Below are 20,122 nucleotides of genomic sequence, written 5' to 3'. Positions count from 1 at the left end.
CTACAAGGTGGACCAACTAGGTAGGAGTGTCTAATAGAGTGGGCAGTGACTGGACATGGTATTTAAAAACTCCACTTGACTGGACAAAGTGGAACAATTGAATCAATCAAATTAAACTGCAAGCAAAACTCTCTTCAAGCATTTTTAGCTTATTAATATGACTGCTAAATACTTGTAGCACAGGATTTCTGGTACATAATAATTGTGATAAATGCTAATATGTTACAGATGCAGTAGAACTGTCATCAGTAACCAATTCATCTCGATTTGGGTCTTGCTGGGTCTACTTGAAAACACTACATGCAATTACATCTCAGACAGGGCACTAATCCATCAGCATTCCATCATAACTCACTCATTCATTCACTTATTAATTTCCTCAATTACACATAGATGCAATTTACAGGAGCCAATCCACCATCTGTATAATTTTGAGAGATGGAAAGTAACCAGAGTATCCAAACAATAAACCATGCCATATGGGAACAACATTTCCAGGGTGCTCACAGACAATGACCAGGCGCCAATTTAAATACATAATAATGGTATTTAAACACATCATGGTTCTGACAAATAACATTAATTTTAAAACCTGTGCTTTAAAAAAATGCAGATGACATAGAAAGATAACCCCTAATTACTTGATGAATAATAATTCAAAGATAGTCACTTAAAAACCCTTCTTGTGTTTCACTTGATTAATGATTCATTACAGACTTTATTAGTTATTAGTCCATAAAAGCAGTAACATCTTGAACTGATTTAATTATGAAATAATTTATTTAGTGATTAGAACATACATATGAAGTAGCATTTATTTAAAATAATAATTAAAAAAAACTGTATATTTACACCCACTTTTGTGTTCACTGCTCCCATTATCTCCTTCAGATGAGGTGTCACCCAGTACCTGATTGTGAACCAGGAGGACACTGATGAAAAGCTCTAACAGCATGTTGATCCAGAGTTTTCTCCCCTTACAGACACAGACACACTCTCACTCACTCAGTGACTGACTGACTAGAGGCACTGTCACCTGGGGTGGAGTCTTAAAGGCTGCCCTCAAGAAAACCACCAATCAAGGGCCATCTCAAGGTGCCCGGTACATTTGTCTCTCTAGCTCCCTCTGGACAGTCTTCCAAACACCTTGTGCTAGCTAATGTACTTTTTAACACTCCACAGCTACTGGTAGGCCACCACCCCCATCCTTTATATATACAAAACATCTTGAGCAAAGTGTACTTAAATAATTGTCAACTTTTATATTATGACATAAATAAATATATACACCTTTTTACTGATTTAGTCTTAATCTCACAATAAACATTTAGTTAAAGCCGACTTATTAAAAAAAGCGAAATTGTGCAACAATCAATTGCACCCCTGCATTTGAACCTTTGTACAACTTCTATTTGTCAATGAAATAGCACTTACAGTAATGGCCAAAAGTTTCAAATTTTGGTTTTCACAAAGTTTTCTGCTTCAGTTTTTATGGAGGCAATTTGTGCTGTTATGAAGAGTGATCAGATGAATTGCAATTAACAGCAAAGTCATTCCTTGCCATGAAAATGAACTTAAATCATAAAAACCACATTTCCACTGCATTTAATCCCTGCCACAAAATGGCCTGCTAACATCATTTTACTAATCTTCTTGTTAGCTCAGGAGAACGTGTTAATGAGGACAAGGCAGCTGATATCACTTGTCATGCTGATTAAATTAGAAGAGCAGACCAGTTGCTTTAAAAAGAGGGGGTGCTTAAAATCATTGTCTTCTTCTGTTAACTATGGTTACCACAGTGCTGCTTGTTAGATTGCACCTAAATCAATTGATTATTGACTCATCAAGAACTTTCATGAGAGGTTCAATTGCTGTGAAGAAGGCTTTAGGGTGCCCAAGGAGGTCCAGCAAGTGCCAGTACCATCTCCTAAAGAGGATTTAGCTATGGGATTGAGTCACTTCCAGTACAGAGCTTGCTGGGGAATAGCACAGGCAGGTGTGAGCGCATCTGTACACACAGTGAGGTGAAAACTTTTGTAGGACAGCCTGGTGTCAAGAAGAGCAGCAAAGAAGCCACTTCCCTTCAAGTAAAAAAAACCAGGACAGACTGACGTTCTTTAAAAACTCGACGTGTTCAGTTTGTTTAAAAAATTTTTTTTTATTTATTTAATTTCCAATTAACAATAGTCACTTTGTTCAGCGCTCGGCTTGAGCAGTGTGGTAAAACATCATCAAAGTGCGAATATGAGACGAATCTGCATTTGTGTGGAATAACCATCAAATTCACTTTGAAAACTCCACATGGATCTGTGTTTAGCTGGATTTTCCTCACTGTTTTACTTTTAAACTTGTTTTACAGCTGGAGGTTCTGAGAAATTGTAAGAATCAGAATCAGCTTTTTATTTCAGTGTTTTTTATATTATATTTGTGTTATTTTTAGTGTATAAGTGTCAAACACTGCAGGCAGCTGCAACTTCCACTCAAAGGTACAAATTATACGTATATGAGATGCCTTTTAAATGGTTTAGCTTGACCTAGTAATGAAATTTCAGCAGCTGTTCATAGCAACAACAAAAAAAAAAAACTTTTGTAAAGATAAATTCATTTTAGATGTTATTTTTAATAAAGGAAAAAGTAACAAAGTTGCCCTTTTATTCTCAGAAGAGGTGTTAAAATACAAAAACAAGACAATTATCTTCTTCTTTTTTTTTATAGAAAAGCTGGTTTAAAAACTGCCAAGGTACCACATAAAAGCTTTATTAAAGAAAAACTCAACAAGTCACTATGATATTCCACATGAAATGTATTACGTTCTTAAAATGTCAGTGCCACTTTACAGCGAACATGAAATTAAGAAAGAAGTAAGAACGCAGGAACAACATTTTAAATTTCAGCAGTATCTGAAGCATGATGAAAGTACAGTTGCTTCCTTAAAACAATAACTGACACTTAAAAATAAATTCACATTAGAATTAAAAAAAAGGTTGCTTTTTTTCACAGACACAACATAGTGGTAGGTTATAGTCTGATCACCTACAAGTAGATCAACAGACATTACAACACAACATGGCATCATATTGCCTTCGGGTTGTGTGATAGCTAATGTTAAACTGGAGTCTTTTAATTCTTGGAAAATAATCTCTAAAAGGGAATGATATAGCTGTGGCTATTTATAATAGCAAAGCTTGTGTAACGCAAGAGCTCTTAAAAACACACATTTACATATAAAATTATTACTACAGAAGGAGACCAATGATGCCATTGTGTCTATCTAGTTAGAAAAAAAAAAAAACTAATTTAAAAAAAATAAACACAGCTGCATAAACCTTGAGCTGCATGGTTTATTAGCACAAATGGCAATAAACCATATAACATTGGTTATATGTGCAAAGTAATACATTATGTAATGAAAACAGCCCAAAATCACTAAAACTTCCAAATAGTTACTTGTTAAACATTTGTTCAGTAGGACGGCCAATTCATTAAGATAATTCAGGTCTTAAAATATGTAATGTGTTCAGATCAGATTAGCCCAATGTTCAAAAATGCCTAGTATCAAAGTATCTACAGTCTGTACAATGTAAAAGTGACAATATGAAGCATGCTTTTACCCACCTGAATGTGCACCCTGAGTTTCTACCCCAAACAAAAAAACTTGTTGTATGTCTTTATAAACCGATCAACCGTAACATTAAAACCACCTCCTTGTTTTAATCAGCTTAATTTACCATATAGAAGCACTTTGTAATTCTACAATTACTGACTGTAGTCCATCTGTTTCTCTGCATGCTTTGTTAGCCCCCTTTCATGCTGTTCCTCAATGGTCAGGACTCTCCCAGGACCATTACAGAGCACTGCAGTGACACTGACATGGTGGTGGTGTGTTAGTGTGTGTTGTGATGGTATGAGTGGATCAGACACAGCAATCACTGTCACTGCTGGACTGAGAATAGTCCACCAACCAAAAATATCCAGCCAACAGCGCCTCGTGGGCAGCGTCCTGTGACCACTGATGAAGACCTCAAAGATGACCAACTCAAAAAGCACCAATAAATTAGGGATCGTCTCTGACTTTACATCTACAAGGTGGACCAACTAGGTAGGTGTCCAATAGAGTGGACAGTGAGTGGACACAGTATTTAAAAACTCCAGCAGCGTTGCTGTGCCACCACCTAAATAATATCTGCTCTGTGGGGGTCCTGGGAGAGTCCTGACCATTGAAGAACAGCATGAAAGGGGGCTAAAAAAGCATGCAGAGAAACAGATGGACTACAGTCAGTAATTGTAGAACTACAAAGTGCTTCTATATGGTAGGTGGAGCTGATAGAATGCACAATGAGTGTAGAAACAAGGAGGTGGTTTTAATGTTATGGCTGATCGGTGTATTACTGAAATAATGAAAGATTAGGCAAACTGAAGCCAGTTAGAATCAGTGTGGAGTCTGATGGCATGCACTTGTAGATCTGTGTGTAATGTCTTTATTTAGTGGATATTTGCATCATACACCAGTATAATGGTTAAACTGTTCTTTATATTTTAATACCTACAATAATGTCAGGGAGAGCTTTAATATACTGACTGTATCTCTTATTCGATTAGAATGTTAATTCTGCTTAAAATCTGCTGTCTGAATACTGAACTGGTTCTGCTGAATGAGTTTGTTCATCTTACCATTATCTACTGACACATTCAAAAAGCATAAAGCATTGAGTTTTTAGAAAATATATAACTGTGTGATGTGTTTTATGTTTTGACGGGACGCTGTGAGTTTAACAGTTAACAACTGTCGACTAATAACAGACACCTATAGATATCCACGCTTGCCTCTTTACCGCATCAATTTTGCCTATAATAAATTTCGAAAACATACATACTGTCTATAGTATCCAGTGGTTAAGTGTTTTTAAGGACACACCAAACCATTGTTTACTAACAGAGAGCGAACACAGAGTTTTTAGAAGAAGCATCGTTTCTATTTAAAACCTTAATGTCCAGCACTAGCTGTATATTATAGCGATTGGTTAGAACCCAACAGGCCAACTGCAGTATACTGTAAGCTCAATCATTTAAAACCCACAGTAAAGGGGAGGACAGAAAGACATGATTAAAGACATATTTGAAATTTTACTGCCATTCAACTGACCAATCTAAAATAACCACCGACTCTCACCATTTCTAAATGATACACACATAAATCAGTATTTGGGAGTGAAAACAATACCCCCTTGTTTGTCATATTGGTCCAACGAACATTATACGACTACCCTTTCATCATAAAACATAATAGAAAACCTATTATGCTTGTGCATGTTTGCCAGAAAAGCTTAAGCACCAACATGTGGTGCATTTAAAAACTGCAGAAACTGAAAAAGGTAGTCAGAAGTCAAAGCATGACTTCATGATTGCTTCACGATCAAACTTAAAGTTGAGGAAGGACTGTGAGGAGAACGTTTGCTCATAATCACCATTGCAAGAATCTGATCGTCCATTTACACTGTGCACTTCTTCCTGAGCATCTGGAAAAGAAAAACAAATGATCACACTTAGAAATTGTGCAATCTCAGCTCATCACATCATGAACATCCAGCTGTGTTAAGCATCTGATTAGATCTACTAATCATAGTAAATTCCTTTTAATTTACAATCAAAATTTAAATATCTTTTCAGTTGATCAGCCATAACATTAAACCCACTGGTTTCTACACTCACTGTCCATTTTATCAGCTCCATTTACCATATAGAAGCCCTTTGTAGTTCTACAATTACTGACTGTAGTCCATCTGTTTCTCTACATACTTTTTTAGCTTGCTTTCACCCTGTTCTTCAATGGTCAGGAGCCCACAGAGCAGGTATTATTTAAGTGGTGGATCATTCTCAGCACTGCAGTGACACTGACATGGTATGGTGGTGGTGTGTTAGTGTGTGTTGTGCTGGTATGAGTGGATCAGGCACAGCAGTGCTGCTGGAGTTTTTAAATACCATGTCCACTCACTGTCCACTCTATTAGACACTCCTACCTAGTTGGTCCACCTTGTAGATGTAAAGTCAGAGACGATCGCTCATCTGTTGCTGCTGTTTGAGTTGGTCATCTTCTAGACCTTCATCAGTGGTCACAGGACGCTGCCTACAGGGTGCTGTTGTTCAGTCCAGCAGTGACAGTGAGGTGTTTAAAACCTCCAGCAGCACTGCTGTGTCTGATCCACTCATACCAGCACAACACACTAACACACCACCACCATGTCAGTGTCACTGCAGTGCTGAGAATGATCCACCACCCAAATAATACCTGCTCTGTGGTGGTCCTGGGAAAGTCCTGACCATTAAAGAAGAGCATGAAAGGGGGCTAACAAAGCATGCAGAGAAACAGATGGACTACAGTCAGTAATTGTAGGACTACAAAGTGCTTATATATGGTAAGTGGAGCTGATAAAATGGACACTGAGTGTAGAAACAAGGAGATGGTTTTAATGTTATGGCTGATCAGTGTATATAAACTATTGAATTTAGGTCTAGCTGAATACCATAATGCAAATCAGCAGTTTACAGATGAATCGTCTTTTATGTTGTGCCACTTATATTTCTCATTGTACAATGCTTTATATATTCTGAGCATTGTAGCAATTTACAAGGCATACACAATTTGATCAATAGCTATTGACCATATCAATATTGGATGACAGCATTTAATGGTAACGATAATAATACCACATTAAACGTATAAAAACTATGATACAAAAAAACAGTCCAGCAAATAAAATCATTTAAAATAAACATTGCTTTTGTCAATACATGAAATGCAGAGTTGTGGAACATACACTTATATTGAGAATCATGATTATCTCAAACGATTGTAATTAGGCATTAGGATAACTGTGGTAGATCTAAGCACACAAGAATTTGAAGTGATTTTAATAAGGCCCTAAGCTAAAAAGTACATTAAAGTTAACATTTCAGGGGTAAAGACTTTTGTTAATATGGTTTAACCACTTCAAATTAAAAACAGTTAACAAAAATTTAAAAACAAAACAAAAACAATAAAAAACCCTACATACCAGCATCAAAATTGTCCTGCAGTCGTCTGGGCTGAAGCTTCTTCTCCTCTTTCTACAGAAGAGTGTAATTGTTCTCATAGTTATTTACAAATCACAATTTACATTTCCTGCTTTATTGGTTAGAAACTGGGAGGGGGTGAATGTACCTGATGATTATTGAAGTCATTTGTCCTTTTCTTCACATTAGACAAATCTTGGTGCTTCTTTCCATTGCATTTCACATTATGATTCTAAAGAAACATTACATTACGAAGATTATTGCAGTTTTTGTTGCTACTCCTTCTAAGGATTAGACTGCTTAGTCTTAACAATATGTAAAACTAACACTTAGATAAGCAACACAATAATAAACTGTAATATTATTATACAGTGGTGTTCAAAAAAATAGCAGTCCAACACCATTAACCTGATAAATCACTGTTTTTAGTAGAAGTGATATTTCTGCATAGCAAATAATTGACTTGAAAGTGTAGTAGAGTAATGAAAACAAAACAAACCCAACAATTAGGACATGCATGCCGCTCATTCTAATCGAAGCATTGATTGAAAGGGGGTTGTTCAAAATAATAGCAGTGAGGAGTTCAACTGGTGAAGTCATTCATTCTGCAGAAGAACGTGTGTCAATTTTGGTCCTTATTTAAGGTAGGAGGGTGGCAAATGTTGCACAGGTTGGTCATAGCGCGTTTCCTTCTGAAATACTGGGTAAAATGGGTTGTTCCAGACATTGTTTTGATGAACAGCATACTTTTATTAAAAAGTTGATAGTAGAGGGAAAAACATACAGAGAAGTGCAGCAAATTATTGGCTGCTCAGCTAAAATGATCTCAAATGCCTTGAAGTGACAACCAAAACCTGAAAGATGCAGAAGGAAGTGAGTGAACTACTGTTCAAATGGATCGAAGAATAGCCAAAATGGCAAATACTCAGCCAATGATCACCTCCAGAAAGATCAAGGAACATCTGAAGTTACCAGTGAGTACAGAAGATGATTAAGTGAAGCCAATTTACCATCAAGAACTCCTTGCAAAGTCCCGTTGTTAAGAAAAAGACGTGTCCTGAATGGGTTAAAATTTGCCAAGAACACATTGACTGGTCCAAAGAGAAACGGCTCAACATTTTGTGGACTGGTGAAAGCAAAATCGTTCTTTTTGGGTCTAGTGGCCGTAGACAGTATGTCAGACGACCCTCGAGCACTGAATTCAAGCCAAAGTACACTGTGAAGACAGTAAAGCATGGTGGTACAAAACTATGATATGGGGATGTTTTTCATACCATGGTGTTACACCTATTTATGGCATACGAGGGATCATGGATCAGATTAAATATATCAGAATACTTGAGCAGATCATGTTGCCCTATGTCGAAGAAGAAATGTCCTTAAAATGGGTGTTTCAACATGACAATGACCCAAAACATCTTGGTTACAGACAAACAAGATTGAGGTAATAGAGTGACCAGCCCAATCCCCTGACTTCAATCCCAGAGAGAACTTGTGTTCTGATATCTGAAGCGCATTTTTTTGAGGCAAAACCCAAAATTGCAGAACTGTGGAATGTAGTCTAATCATCCTGGACTGGAATACCTGTTCAGAGGAGCCAGAAGTTGATCGGAGTGATGAACACAGATCTCAGAAACAATTGTTTTGCCACTAAATATTAGTTCAGTAATTTAAAGTAAAGTAAAACCTCAAAAAAAATTTCATGTTATAGATAAATTTTTTGGAGTTTTTAATGAAAAATGCTGCACTGCTATTATTTTGAACAGCCTAATATTCATTTTTCTTAACTTTCTGTAAAGGATGAACACAAACTGGCTAAATTTTGTTAATGTTTTGATTTACAATTGAAAGTGGAGTATTTTCAGTGCATTTGCATTTATGGAAATAAAAGTTATTATAATGATTTTGTGCTTTATTCACTTTTTTAAAAATCACTGCTATTTTTTTGAACACTACTGTACATGTATACAATTTAGAATGATCAGATTTAAGCAGTGCCATCAGCTGGCCAGGCATTTACTCTGACATTATTGGCTATGTCAGGGGTGGGGGAATGGCCGAAGATCTGAGAGGACTGGTGACCTGAACATGGCAGGACCAACCAGTACCCTGTACAGAATAAAGCAGTTGATGTAACTAATCAGAGCCAGAATGACAGACAAAAGAATCATGGTGTGAGCAAAATTCATTACAACACTGACCTCTGCTGTTCACCAAAGGTACTTAATATAAACTCGGAAAAACACAATGGTTGACATCAACATTGAAATGTTTAAGCTGAATCTAAATTTTTGTGATCTAAAGTGACCTGTTAGGACATTGGATAAAGCTTGTTTCTAACATAACACAATAAATATTGAATTTAAAACTACATACACATTTAGGGGTAGAAACTGTTATATTAGCATACATATACAGCTGGGGCCAAGAATCTGAGACCACTAGTGCACTTGTTTCTAGTTTGTGTTTTTCTTGAATTAAACACCTTTGTATTTTTACAAATCATGTAATAAGCATTACAATTTACATCAGTGGTTTAGTGTTCACATAAAAACTTAACATGAATTTCTGAATTTAATATTCGGCACTACTAAAAAAAAAACAGGTAAACACACTGGTGAACTGGACCGTGTCAATTACTTTGTACAAAAGGTTGGATTTCCTTTTTATTGATCTTTTTTCCATTGAAGCACATGCTCACACAATAATACTCAGGTAAATCTGATCTACTCACCAGAAGCTTGTTTTTGTTCTATGTATGCAATTTACCTTTTTCTCCTAATCTAGTAATATCCAATTACCCAGTTATAAGTTCTCTCCTGCTGCAGATAACTACCCAGGCCAAGGAGGGACGTACCTAACACGTCTCCTTTGACACAGATGAACAGAAGCGGTTGGCTACTACACACACACAGGCACCTGGCTGGCCGATCAGAAGCTTGTTTAGGTCAATAAATTAAGTAGCAGTGTCTGAACAACTTTTTAAGAAGGTAAACATGGCAAGAGCTTGGTATTGGTACAGTGTTGACATGTATGCAAAAAAAGATAGATATTGATGCAACAGAGCATCAAAAAAACAGTGTAGCATGTGGTGGGAAAATTAAAGTCTGGTAATGTTTTGTCTACTGGACACCACTTCCTTTACTCCCTTCTTAAGAGACATGCTATACCTTCTGGTCTGTGTCTTTGTGAAAAAGTATTTATCTTGCAGCAGGATGGTGACACAAAAATACATTTCATATAATTGTCCAAAAATATACAGTAAACACTGACCTTGACTGTAAGAAAGTCTCCAAACTCACATGGACTGGGTTGTCCAATAGCTTTTAGTTGATTGGGCTTTGCCAAGCCATCTTCCAGAGATGAGTCCACTGACACATGTGAGCGCCTCGGCCGAGAGCTGAACATATACAATAAGTGTACAGTTACAGTAAAAGTGTTAGCACCACACCTTAGCCAAGTGTTCTGTGTTCTCTCTTTTTTTCCCCTTAAACATATTGTGCATTTGGTGACTGTGACCAAATAGTTTGGATTTTACATTATCAGTCCAAAAGTCATTTTCAACATGTCTCCAACTTATCTAGAGGATGTTTTGAATAACTGAAATGTTGACATTCATAATGAGGTCACTGGTAATGTTTCTTTGCAGATCCCGTCTGTGCAGGCCACACTGCCATGTAGTACAGAACTTTTTCTCCCGATTTTTACCCAACTGCATTATGCTTCCTCTCTACTGGTGCTGACCCCCGCCCCGATTAAGGAGAACGAACTGGCACACGCCCCCAACATGTGTGCAGTAGCCAACGGCATCTTTTCACCTGCACAAGGAGCGTTCATACAAAGATCAGCTTTGTGCACGGAGAGCCACACCCTGATCGCATGATTCTTTTACTTTGTGCAGACACCATTGATCAGCCTGCAGAGGTCATAATTGCATCAGTTATGAGGTCCCTATCCGGCTTCTCTTCCCGTACGAACAACAGGCAAACGTTCTTCATATAGCCACCCAGCCCAGTCGGATGACCGACAAGTTCGAAATGTCAGCTCTGGTGTGCTAGCATGTTTTACCGCTGCGTGTAACTGTATAGTAGTAATATTAGCCGTAACTACTTTTTTAACAACAATTCAGAAAGTTCTTTATAGCTTTTCTCTGCTTTGCAGCTGAGAACCTGAGAACATGAGCAGAGAACATGTTGTTGTCACCTGGCTGTAAACAGGTGACAATTTCTAATGACAATTTTAGACCCATCCATTGAGTCATACGTCAATACGGGCTAAACAATTTCTGTCAATTTTTAAAAACATACGTAAATCAGGTTTTACATTTCACAGCCAGTAAATTTACAACATTAGCTAACAAAGCACATAGTGGCATATGTGGCCGTTTGAGCTGCTCTAATACAATTACGTGCACATGCAAACGTACCCAAATGATTGTATGCTGTAAGTTGTAAAGCAAAATTGGGGGTGAACAAATCACTAGCCTGGGTGCATGGTTAAATAGACTTTTGGGACAGGGCATCAATATTAGCCTGTTGTATTTTTTCGTATTGACAAAACATAACTACAGCAAGCACTTGGGTTGTAGTCTAGTAGTTAATGTACTGGACTAGTAATCGAAAGTTCACTGGTTCAAGCCCCACCACTGCCAGGTTGCCACTGTTGGGCCCTTGAGCTTAGACAATTTACTGTCACAATACTGTTAGTTGCTTTGGATAAAAGCGTCTGCTAAGTGCTGAAAATGTAAATGTAAATTTGGCTAACCTTTTGCCTAATAAATTATCACAGCCCTGCAGGCAACACATTTAAATGTACTGAATGCATTTAAATGTAATAAAATGTATCTTGCTCATATCAGTGCAACTCTGACAGGTACTCAATAACATCTCATTAAGGGTAGGATGCTAGTTAATGAATTTACTATTTACTAATCCACCCCTAAAGGCTAAACCAAATAATCTTACTTACTGAAAAGACTTGCATGGAGTGCTACCATTAGACATAAAGTCTTCATCACTGCTAGTTGATTCCAATTTATGCTTGGATATCCATTCTTTGAGCTGTCTGTAAGGGGATTGGTACAGAAGTAGTATGTTATATACAATGAAGAATAAGTAACGTACCAGACAATGAAATTAATAATGAAAATAAGATAAAGGAAGAGATACCTCATAAAAGGTATAACCATGAAGAACTTGTTGGGAGCAAGGCCAAGCTTGGATTTAGGAGTCATGTCATTTCTATGGCAGGGTAGTTTGTCAACCGAAAACCATTCAATGTTCTAATAAAAATAACAAGGAGAATTAAATTTGACAAATGTAACCACTTTTCCACAATTGTTATAAAATGACAGTCACAGATTAGTGAATTTAATTGCTCATTAAAACCCATTTTGACCAGTCAGACCAGTCAGCACTGCAATTACAACAACCTGGAAACAACCTGTAGTGTGTCTTGTTCTGGTATAAGTGTATAAGGTACAGCAGTATTGTTGGAATGTTTTAATTACAAAAAAGGTAAATAAAGCTAAACTTACACTAACTAGTGTCTCAATTAGGAAAGCATACCTTGCTAGCACTGATCATAGGTGTAGAGACTAGATCTGTTTTTTTTTATTTATTCATGCACAACGTACGTTAATCTCCCGCTAATCTTGTATTAGTACTAGTCTAGACTTGTATCTGATTACACTGTCTGATTTTTATTTTGGTTAGATCACCATTCTCCTCCCAGTATTGACATAGAGATTTGAAAATCCTAGCAATTTTGATTATGAGCCCAGTATCTTAACAGCTGACCACTGCCCATGTCACTGCAGTGATGAGAATCACCAAACATCTTGTCCGTGGGGGTACAATGGGGGTCACGCTCAGTAAATGGGGCACAGGGGGATTTTACCCCAAACCCACATACTGTTTACTGCTGAAGGCCATTATTTGGTAAATATGACCCTAGAATCCAGTTTCATTTAAAGTTTTAATAGTGTCTAGCACATTCCAGACATTAAGGTGTGTAAATGAATCAAAATCCCTCTCTGTGAGGAGTTTTACATGTCCACTACATGGCCACCTTTCACCCACTGCAAACCTCAACCAGGATGAAGCAGTTGGTAAAAAAATTTAAGAACAAGAATGAATTGTCAATATGCCGCTCAATTCTTGTTCTCAAGAAAGCCTTAGTCTGTAATCATTTGCCTCCATGCCAATAAAGCAAAATACATTAAACTTTCCCATTATTACAGTAACAGTGAATATAATATGGCCAGTGCATATTTTAATGTGGTCAATTGTGTATCCTTTAATCTTCTGTTGCTAAATAACTAAGAAAATCTTGCCACTGAATTGAAGTCAAAGACGAAAGTGAACTTAAGTGAAACTTAAATAGGAGCATGCTACAAATATATAGATTTTTGTTCATAAGGAGATCTAATAACATTGGAACATAATTGTTTTTCATAAAGGTTTTTGTTTTCTCAAAATTAAATAACTTTAAAGGTCAGATTTCTCATATTCTTAGTACTAGATCAATTAAACACAATTAACCACAAACTTTTTAGCCTTTATTTAACCAGGTTGTGAATAATTTTGTATTGTATTTCTGTACTGTACCTATTAAAAAAGCTGTTAATTCTACATAGATATTTTAGTATACAACTATATTTGGGCCAAGTGAAAAATTGTGAACATTTAAAGTATTTTTAATGACTGTACCCTTATTTCTTTCCTGGTTTTGGGGTTGAACTTCGTCTCTTTTGGAACACCAGGTATTATGTACAATCTTGCAATCTGTTCTGTGATTTTCTGCTCAATAAAAGTGTCTTTGCAGATGCGGTTTCGGATATCAAAGCCAGTCTCTTCCAAAACCTACAGCAGATATACAACATGAAGCAGATATAGGAAAATATTTACAATTTAAAATTCAGTTCTGTTAGTGAATGTTAAGATATACCTCTCGTACAGCACAATCATGTGGCGCTTCCTCCTCATTAACTTTTCCTTTAGGAAAGCCCCATCCTGATTTAGCTAGATATCCTTGCACTAGTAAAACCTATACATAACACAGATGAAGCTTCAATGAGAAACCAATTCTAAAACTACTGAAAGCTTTTGTTTTAGCATACTCACATTGTCAAGGGTTTCATCTAGGATAATTGCACCATATGTAGGAACCCCCATCTTATACTCTTTCCACTTATCTAAAACCTTCTGAACATCCTCGCCTTGGGGAAGCAGGAAGGGACAGTGATTAAAAAGTAAAAAAATGTCAAGGAAAACAAGCTAGACATGAAGGCAGACGCATAAACATGGAAAATCTAAAGCAAAACAATGTCAAATGTCAAACACAGAAGGATATCAGCCTTGGCAAAGTCTCTTATCCCACACTGAGGTAATCCTGGTGTGTTCTGCACGTAAAAGTCCAGGTAAAACCAATGGGCAAGCTCAATCTGGAAGCAAACTCGGATAGCATTGTCTCTTTCTTCACTTGGGACGTGCAGGATGAAGCGACTACAAAAAAAAATTTTTTTATTACGTTTGAAATTGAAGGTTTGTGAAAAATGTAACTATCATTGTAAACTTATACACAGTTTTACAAAAGTATGTAATAAAATGGATTTGTACCATTTAAGTAATATTTTGAATATGGGTGTTATGACTTTAGACTGTAATTAAAAGACCAACATTTTAATTGCCATAGAAAATTACAAGGTACCAAAATAAGCTGGTAACAGCACTGCTGGACCACAAAACAAGTTAACAACAGCAAAAAACAGGTGTTAAATGACAGCAAATTGTACAGTCAATTCACAGCCTATGAAGATTTTGGCATGTTCTCCCATGTCAGTGTGAGTTTGCTTGCACTTCTCATGTGTCCTCTCACCCAAAAGTCCTGTGTGAATGAATATTTAAGTGTGCTGCCCTAAGATTAACTGACACACTGATCAAGACAGATTCCTGCCTTGTGCCCGGTGTTTATGGGTAAGCGCAAGACCCACTAAAACACTGACCAGGATAGAGTGGTTATTAATAAATAACGAATTACAGTTCTTCCCCTCAGACAACTGTGGTTCTCAACTGTGGTTCAGTTTGCGAATCTTCGCTGTGTGTTGGCTTCATGAGGCTGTTTAAATTTTAATGACTTTACAATTACTGACTGTAGTCCATCTGTTTCTCTGCATGCTTTGTTAGCCCCCTTTCATGCTGTTCTTCAATAGTCAGGACCACTACAGAGCAGGTATTATTTAGGTGGTGGATCATTCTCAGCACTGCAGTGACACTGACATGGTGGTGGTGTGTCAACTATGTAAGTTCAATGAAAAAAAAAAAAATAAAACACTAGAAAGACAACTATTGCATTTTGAAAGCCAATGTTTCTAGGTGACCTAAGTGTGCTAAATGGGGCAATTTATGTGCAAAACTGATTTAGAAAGATAACTATTCTTTAGCAGTTCTTCAGAACTGCATGCAGAGTTTCATGCATGTGGATATACACCGATCAGCCATAACATTAAAACCACCTCCTTGTTTTTACTCTCATTGTCCATGTTATCAGCTCCACTTACCATATAGAAGCACTTTGTAGTTCTACAATTACTTACTGTAGTGCATTTATTTCTCTGCATACTTTTTAGCCTGCTTTCACTCTGTTCTTCAATGGTCAGGACCCCCACAGGACCACCACAGAGCAGGTATTATTTGGGTGGTGGATCATTCTCAGCACTGCACTGACACTGACATGGTGGTGCTGTGTTAGTGTGTGTTGTGCTGGTATGAGTGGATCAGACACAGCAATGCTGATGGGGTTTTCAAACACCTCACTGTCCCTGCTGGACTGAGAATAGTCCACCAACCAAAAATATCCAGCCAACAGCACCCCATGGGCAGCGTCCTGTGACCACTGATGAAGGTCTGGAAGATGACCAACTCAAACAGCAGCAATAGATGAGCGATCGTGTCTGACTTTACATCTACAAGGTGGATCAACTAGGTAGGAGTGTCTAATAGTGAGTGGACACGGTATTTAAAAACTCCAGCAGCGCTGCTGTGTCTTATCCACTCATACCAGCACAACACACACTAACACACCACCACCATGTCCATGTCCATGTACTCTGTGGGGGTCCTGACTATTGAAGAAGAGCATGAAAGGGGGCTAACAAAGCATGGACTACAGTCAGTAATTGTAGAACTACAGAGTGCTTCTATATGGTAAGTGGAGCTGATAAAATGGACACAAGGAGGTGGTTTTAATGTAAAATGGGGAAATATTGTGCAGTACTATTATTATCACCATTAATAATAACAAAAGTTAAGTTGTAACGCTGAGGTAAGTTAGAGACTGACACTAACAGTGTTCCATACAGCAAGTCATTGGAAGTGTATTGGCTTATAGGTATAATTTAAATACTGTAGTTCAAACCAAATAAGTTATAACATGGTTTAAAAATATAAACTGAATTCCTTGAGCTTAGGTACAGGTTAACTTATATGGCATTGAGTCATTTTATTCCTCTGCACGACGAATGTAGCCTGTACTCGCGAAATAGAAGTAATATTAACAGCACCGGGTGTCTGGCTCTCTACATGATAAGCAGTTACCTGCAGAGATTATCCAGGACGCTGGTCGGAATCTCTCCTCGTTTATTCTCCATATTAATATCAACTCAAAAATCATCCCGAACTGCGACGCCGCTCTGATAAACAACCCGGGCACAACTAATGTACCATACTCACTCAGCTTAGACCACAATAACTCTGATAAAAAGACATTACTCTTAGCATTTTAACGAAGTATTTAACAATATACTGAAAAACACTACAGAACTAAACAGGTTTACACAATGCATTTGTAACTGCGCAGCTAGCTAACGAGCTAAAAATACTGCCTGGCTAACGCTACGCGCGCGACAATAGGAAAATACTTCTTTAGGGGCGGGCGCAACCCTACATAGACCAATAGCATCGCGTAAAAAGACTAACGGCAAAGACTAGCCAATCGTTCATTATTAAAATGATTGACGTATAATAACAGCCAATCAGACTTAAATGTGAGGCACCTACACGCATAATAAAACACGGCGTATACTGTACACTGTCCATTTTATCAGCTCCACTTACCATATAGGAGCACTTTGAATTTCTACAATTACTGACTGACCACTACAGAGCAGGTATTATTTGGGTGGTGGATCATTCTCAGCCCTGCAGTGACACGGACATGGTGCTGGTGGATCAGACACAGCAGCGCTGCTGGAGTTCTTAAATACCGTGTCCACTCACTGTCCACTCTATTAGACACTCCTATCTAGTTGGTCCACCTTGTAGATGTAAAGTCAGAGACGATCGCTCATCTATTGCTGCTGTTTGAGTTGGTCATCTTCACCTTCACCTTCATCAGTGGTCACAGGACGCTGCCCACGGGGCGCTGTTGGCTGGATATATTTTGGTTGGTGGACTATTCGTAGTCCAGCAGTGACAGTGAGGTGTTTAAAAAACTCCATCAGCATTGCTGTGTCTGATTCACTCATCACAACCAGCACAACACACACTAACACACCACCACCATGTCAGTGTCACTGCAGTGCTTAGAATGATCCACCACCCAAATAATACCTGCTCTGTAGTGGTCATGAAAGAGTTCTGACCATTAAAGAACAGCATGAAAGAGGGCTAACAAATATGTAGAGAAACAGATGAACTACAGTCAGTAATTGTAAAACTACAAAATGCTTCTATATGGTAAGTGGAGCTGATAAAATGGACAATGTGTGTAGAAACAAGGAGGTGGTTTTAATGTTATGGCTGATCGGTGTAAAGTATAAAGTGACAATTGTTCGCATCTAACTGCACATTCTGCCTTCATACACGATACTAATGCTGGCTAAGAAGGACCACAGAGTACTTTACGGTCAGTTCGGTACGTGAAGCCATTGGGCTGTTCTTTTAAACATCCATTGGCATACTTCTACATAGGACCACAGCTAACAAAAGAAACGCACTATAGGTATAGGCTACTCAAGAATTCTACTCTTGTCAGCACCCCAAACAGACAGTAGTTATCACAATAGCAGTATCATTAAGTCAAGGACATCTCCCAGTATTAAAATATGCTACTTGCTGAAGAAGTTAATGCTGGTTCTGACAGAAAGGTGTCAGAATACACAGTGCATCACAGTTTGTTGCATATGGGGCTACATAGCCGCAGACCAGTCAGGGTGCCCTTGCTGACCCCTGTCCACAGCCGAAAGCACCAACAATGGGCACGTGAGCATCGGAACTGGACCATGGAGCAATGAAAGAAGGTGGCCTGGTCTGATAAATCACGTTTTCTTTTACATCACGTGGATGGCCGGGTGCGTCGCTTACCTGGGGAACACATGGCACCAGGATGCACTATGGGAAGAAGGCAAGCCAGCAGAGGGGTCCATCCTTGTGGATGTTACTTTGACACGTACCACCTACCTAAGCATTGTTGCAGAACATGTACACCCTTTCATGGAAATGGTATTCCCTGATATCTGTGGCCTCTTTCAGCAGGATGATGCGCCCTGCCACAAAGCAAAAATGGTTCAGGAATGGTTCGAGGAGCACAACAACGAATTTGAGGTGTTGACTTGGCCTCCAAATTCCCCAGATCTCAATCCAATCGAGCATCTGTGGGATGTGCTGGACAAACAAGTCCAATCCATGGAGGCCTCACATCACAACTTACAGGAGTTAAAGAATCTGCTGCTATCATCTTGGTGCCAGATACCACAGCACACCTTCAGGGGTCTAGTGGAGTCCATGCCTTGATGGGTCAGGGCTGTTTTGGCAGCAAAAGGAGGACCAACACAATATTAGGAAGGTGGTCATAATGTTATATTGTCATAATGGTGTATGTATATACACATCAGTATGTCATTATGAAACATGAAACTTTAATGGTTTAAATGACTCCTAAGTGACCATTTATTCATATTTCTAAACTCTAATCTCAGTTTTCTTCACAATAATTGAATTAAAAAAACTGAAATACTGAAATAGGGGGAGTGAATTCACACCTATTACTGTACAGTGACGTCAGCATTATCGTTTCTCTGACGCAGCATCTGTGTGCAGTAGTAACGAGCAGTTCGACTCATGTTAGTGAGTCAAATCAGTTGGCTCAGCTTACTAATAAGAGTCGACTCTTTCAGCTACCAAACGGCTCCTTGTTCAGTATTTTTAGTACAGCAAATACACAATATTATAAGGACACAAATGCAAATTTGGTGGGTAACTTTGTTTATCACGTTATAGTTCCATCTAATAAATAAGGCTTGAGCTGATTTACTACTTTAATCAATTATTGTATTGGGTAAATATTACATATAGATTTTACTGCTGCTGATGACGACTCTTTACACTTTAATACAAATGTCACAGAAGTATCGTTTGTAAGAATCCATGAATCCAGATGTTAAAGGACAGTGAAATGACATAGCTTTTCCACCACAGAAGAGGAAAAAGCCCTCAGATGGCATAGCATGAGAAGCCATCATGAAACTGTGAAAAAGACAGTCACATGGGCTTGGGAGTACTTCAGAAAACTGTTGTTACCTAACACAGTCAATCGTTACATCAGGAAACAAAGCCTGAAACTGTTGTGCAAAGAGAAAGCCATGCATCAATTATATGCAAAATGCAGCTAAGTTGCCTGCCTGCCACCCAAACCTGTCTCCTGTTAAAAATTTTGGAAGATCATGAAAAGCAGAATCAGAAACAGCCTCTATCCTCTATCTTTTGAGTGTGTTGCATGCATCAAATTCTTCATTTGTTGATATTGACAAAATTAAGTTGATGGAAATGTTTTCTTTCTATGTTTGTCACTTTAATATATGCTTAAGATAATTAAGAAAATACTTGCTTTTGTTGCATTTTACAAAAAAAAGGGTTTGTAGGTGGGTTGACCTCCAAGAAACCATTAACTTTGAGTGGAAGCTAAGCTACTGTATATTACCAGGATGCATTTTTATCAATAAATCCTGCATCTACTAATTGTTGCTGCAAAAGGTCTAATGCCCCTGTAAAAGAACGTGTGTCAGTCATCACCT

General features: G+C 38.0%; 1 protein-coding gene across 1 annotated transcript in view; it reads right to left on the bottom strand.

Moving 5' to 3' along the window:
* Positions 1-16,879, bottom strand: part of LOC134332213 (m7GpppN-mRNA hydrolase-like) — a 31,925-nt gene extending 15,046 nt beyond the window's left edge. Inside the window, exons 1-11 of the mRNA XM_063013763.1 lie at positions 16,647-16,879; positions 14,404-14,555; positions 14,175-14,302; positions 13,999-14,097; positions 13,761-13,913; positions 12,219-12,331; positions 12,019-12,114; positions 10,324-10,450; positions 7,199-7,282; positions 7,053-7,104; positions 5,466-5,516 (exon numbers count right to left, since the gene is read on the bottom strand). Coding sequence (XP_062869833.1) covers positions 5,466-5,516; positions 7,053-7,104; positions 7,199-7,282; positions 10,324-10,450; positions 12,019-12,114; positions 12,219-12,331; positions 13,761-13,913; positions 13,999-14,097; positions 14,175-14,302; positions 14,404-14,555; positions 16,647-16,699 — 1,108 coding nt within the window. The 5' untranslated portion in view covers positions 16,700-16,879. The remainder of the gene's footprint in view (positions 1-5,465; positions 5,517-7,052; positions 7,105-7,198; positions 7,283-10,323; positions 10,451-12,018; positions 12,115-12,218; positions 12,332-13,760; positions 13,914-13,998; positions 14,098-14,174; positions 14,303-14,403; positions 14,556-16,646) is intronic.
* Between the last annotated feature and the right edge of the window lie 3,243 nt (positions 16,880-20,122).

The sequence above is a fragment of the Trichomycterus rosablanca genome, chromosome 18, assembly GCF_030014385.1.
Source record: "Trichomycterus rosablanca isolate fTriRos1 chromosome 18, fTriRos1.hap1, whole genome shotgun sequence".
NCBI classification, from domain to species: Eukaryota; Metazoa; Chordata; class Actinopteri; order Siluriformes; family Trichomycteridae; genus Trichomycterus; species Trichomycterus rosablanca.
Note: the sequence above shows the minus strand (reverse complement) of the source record. Positions and strands in the feature narration are given on the sequence as shown.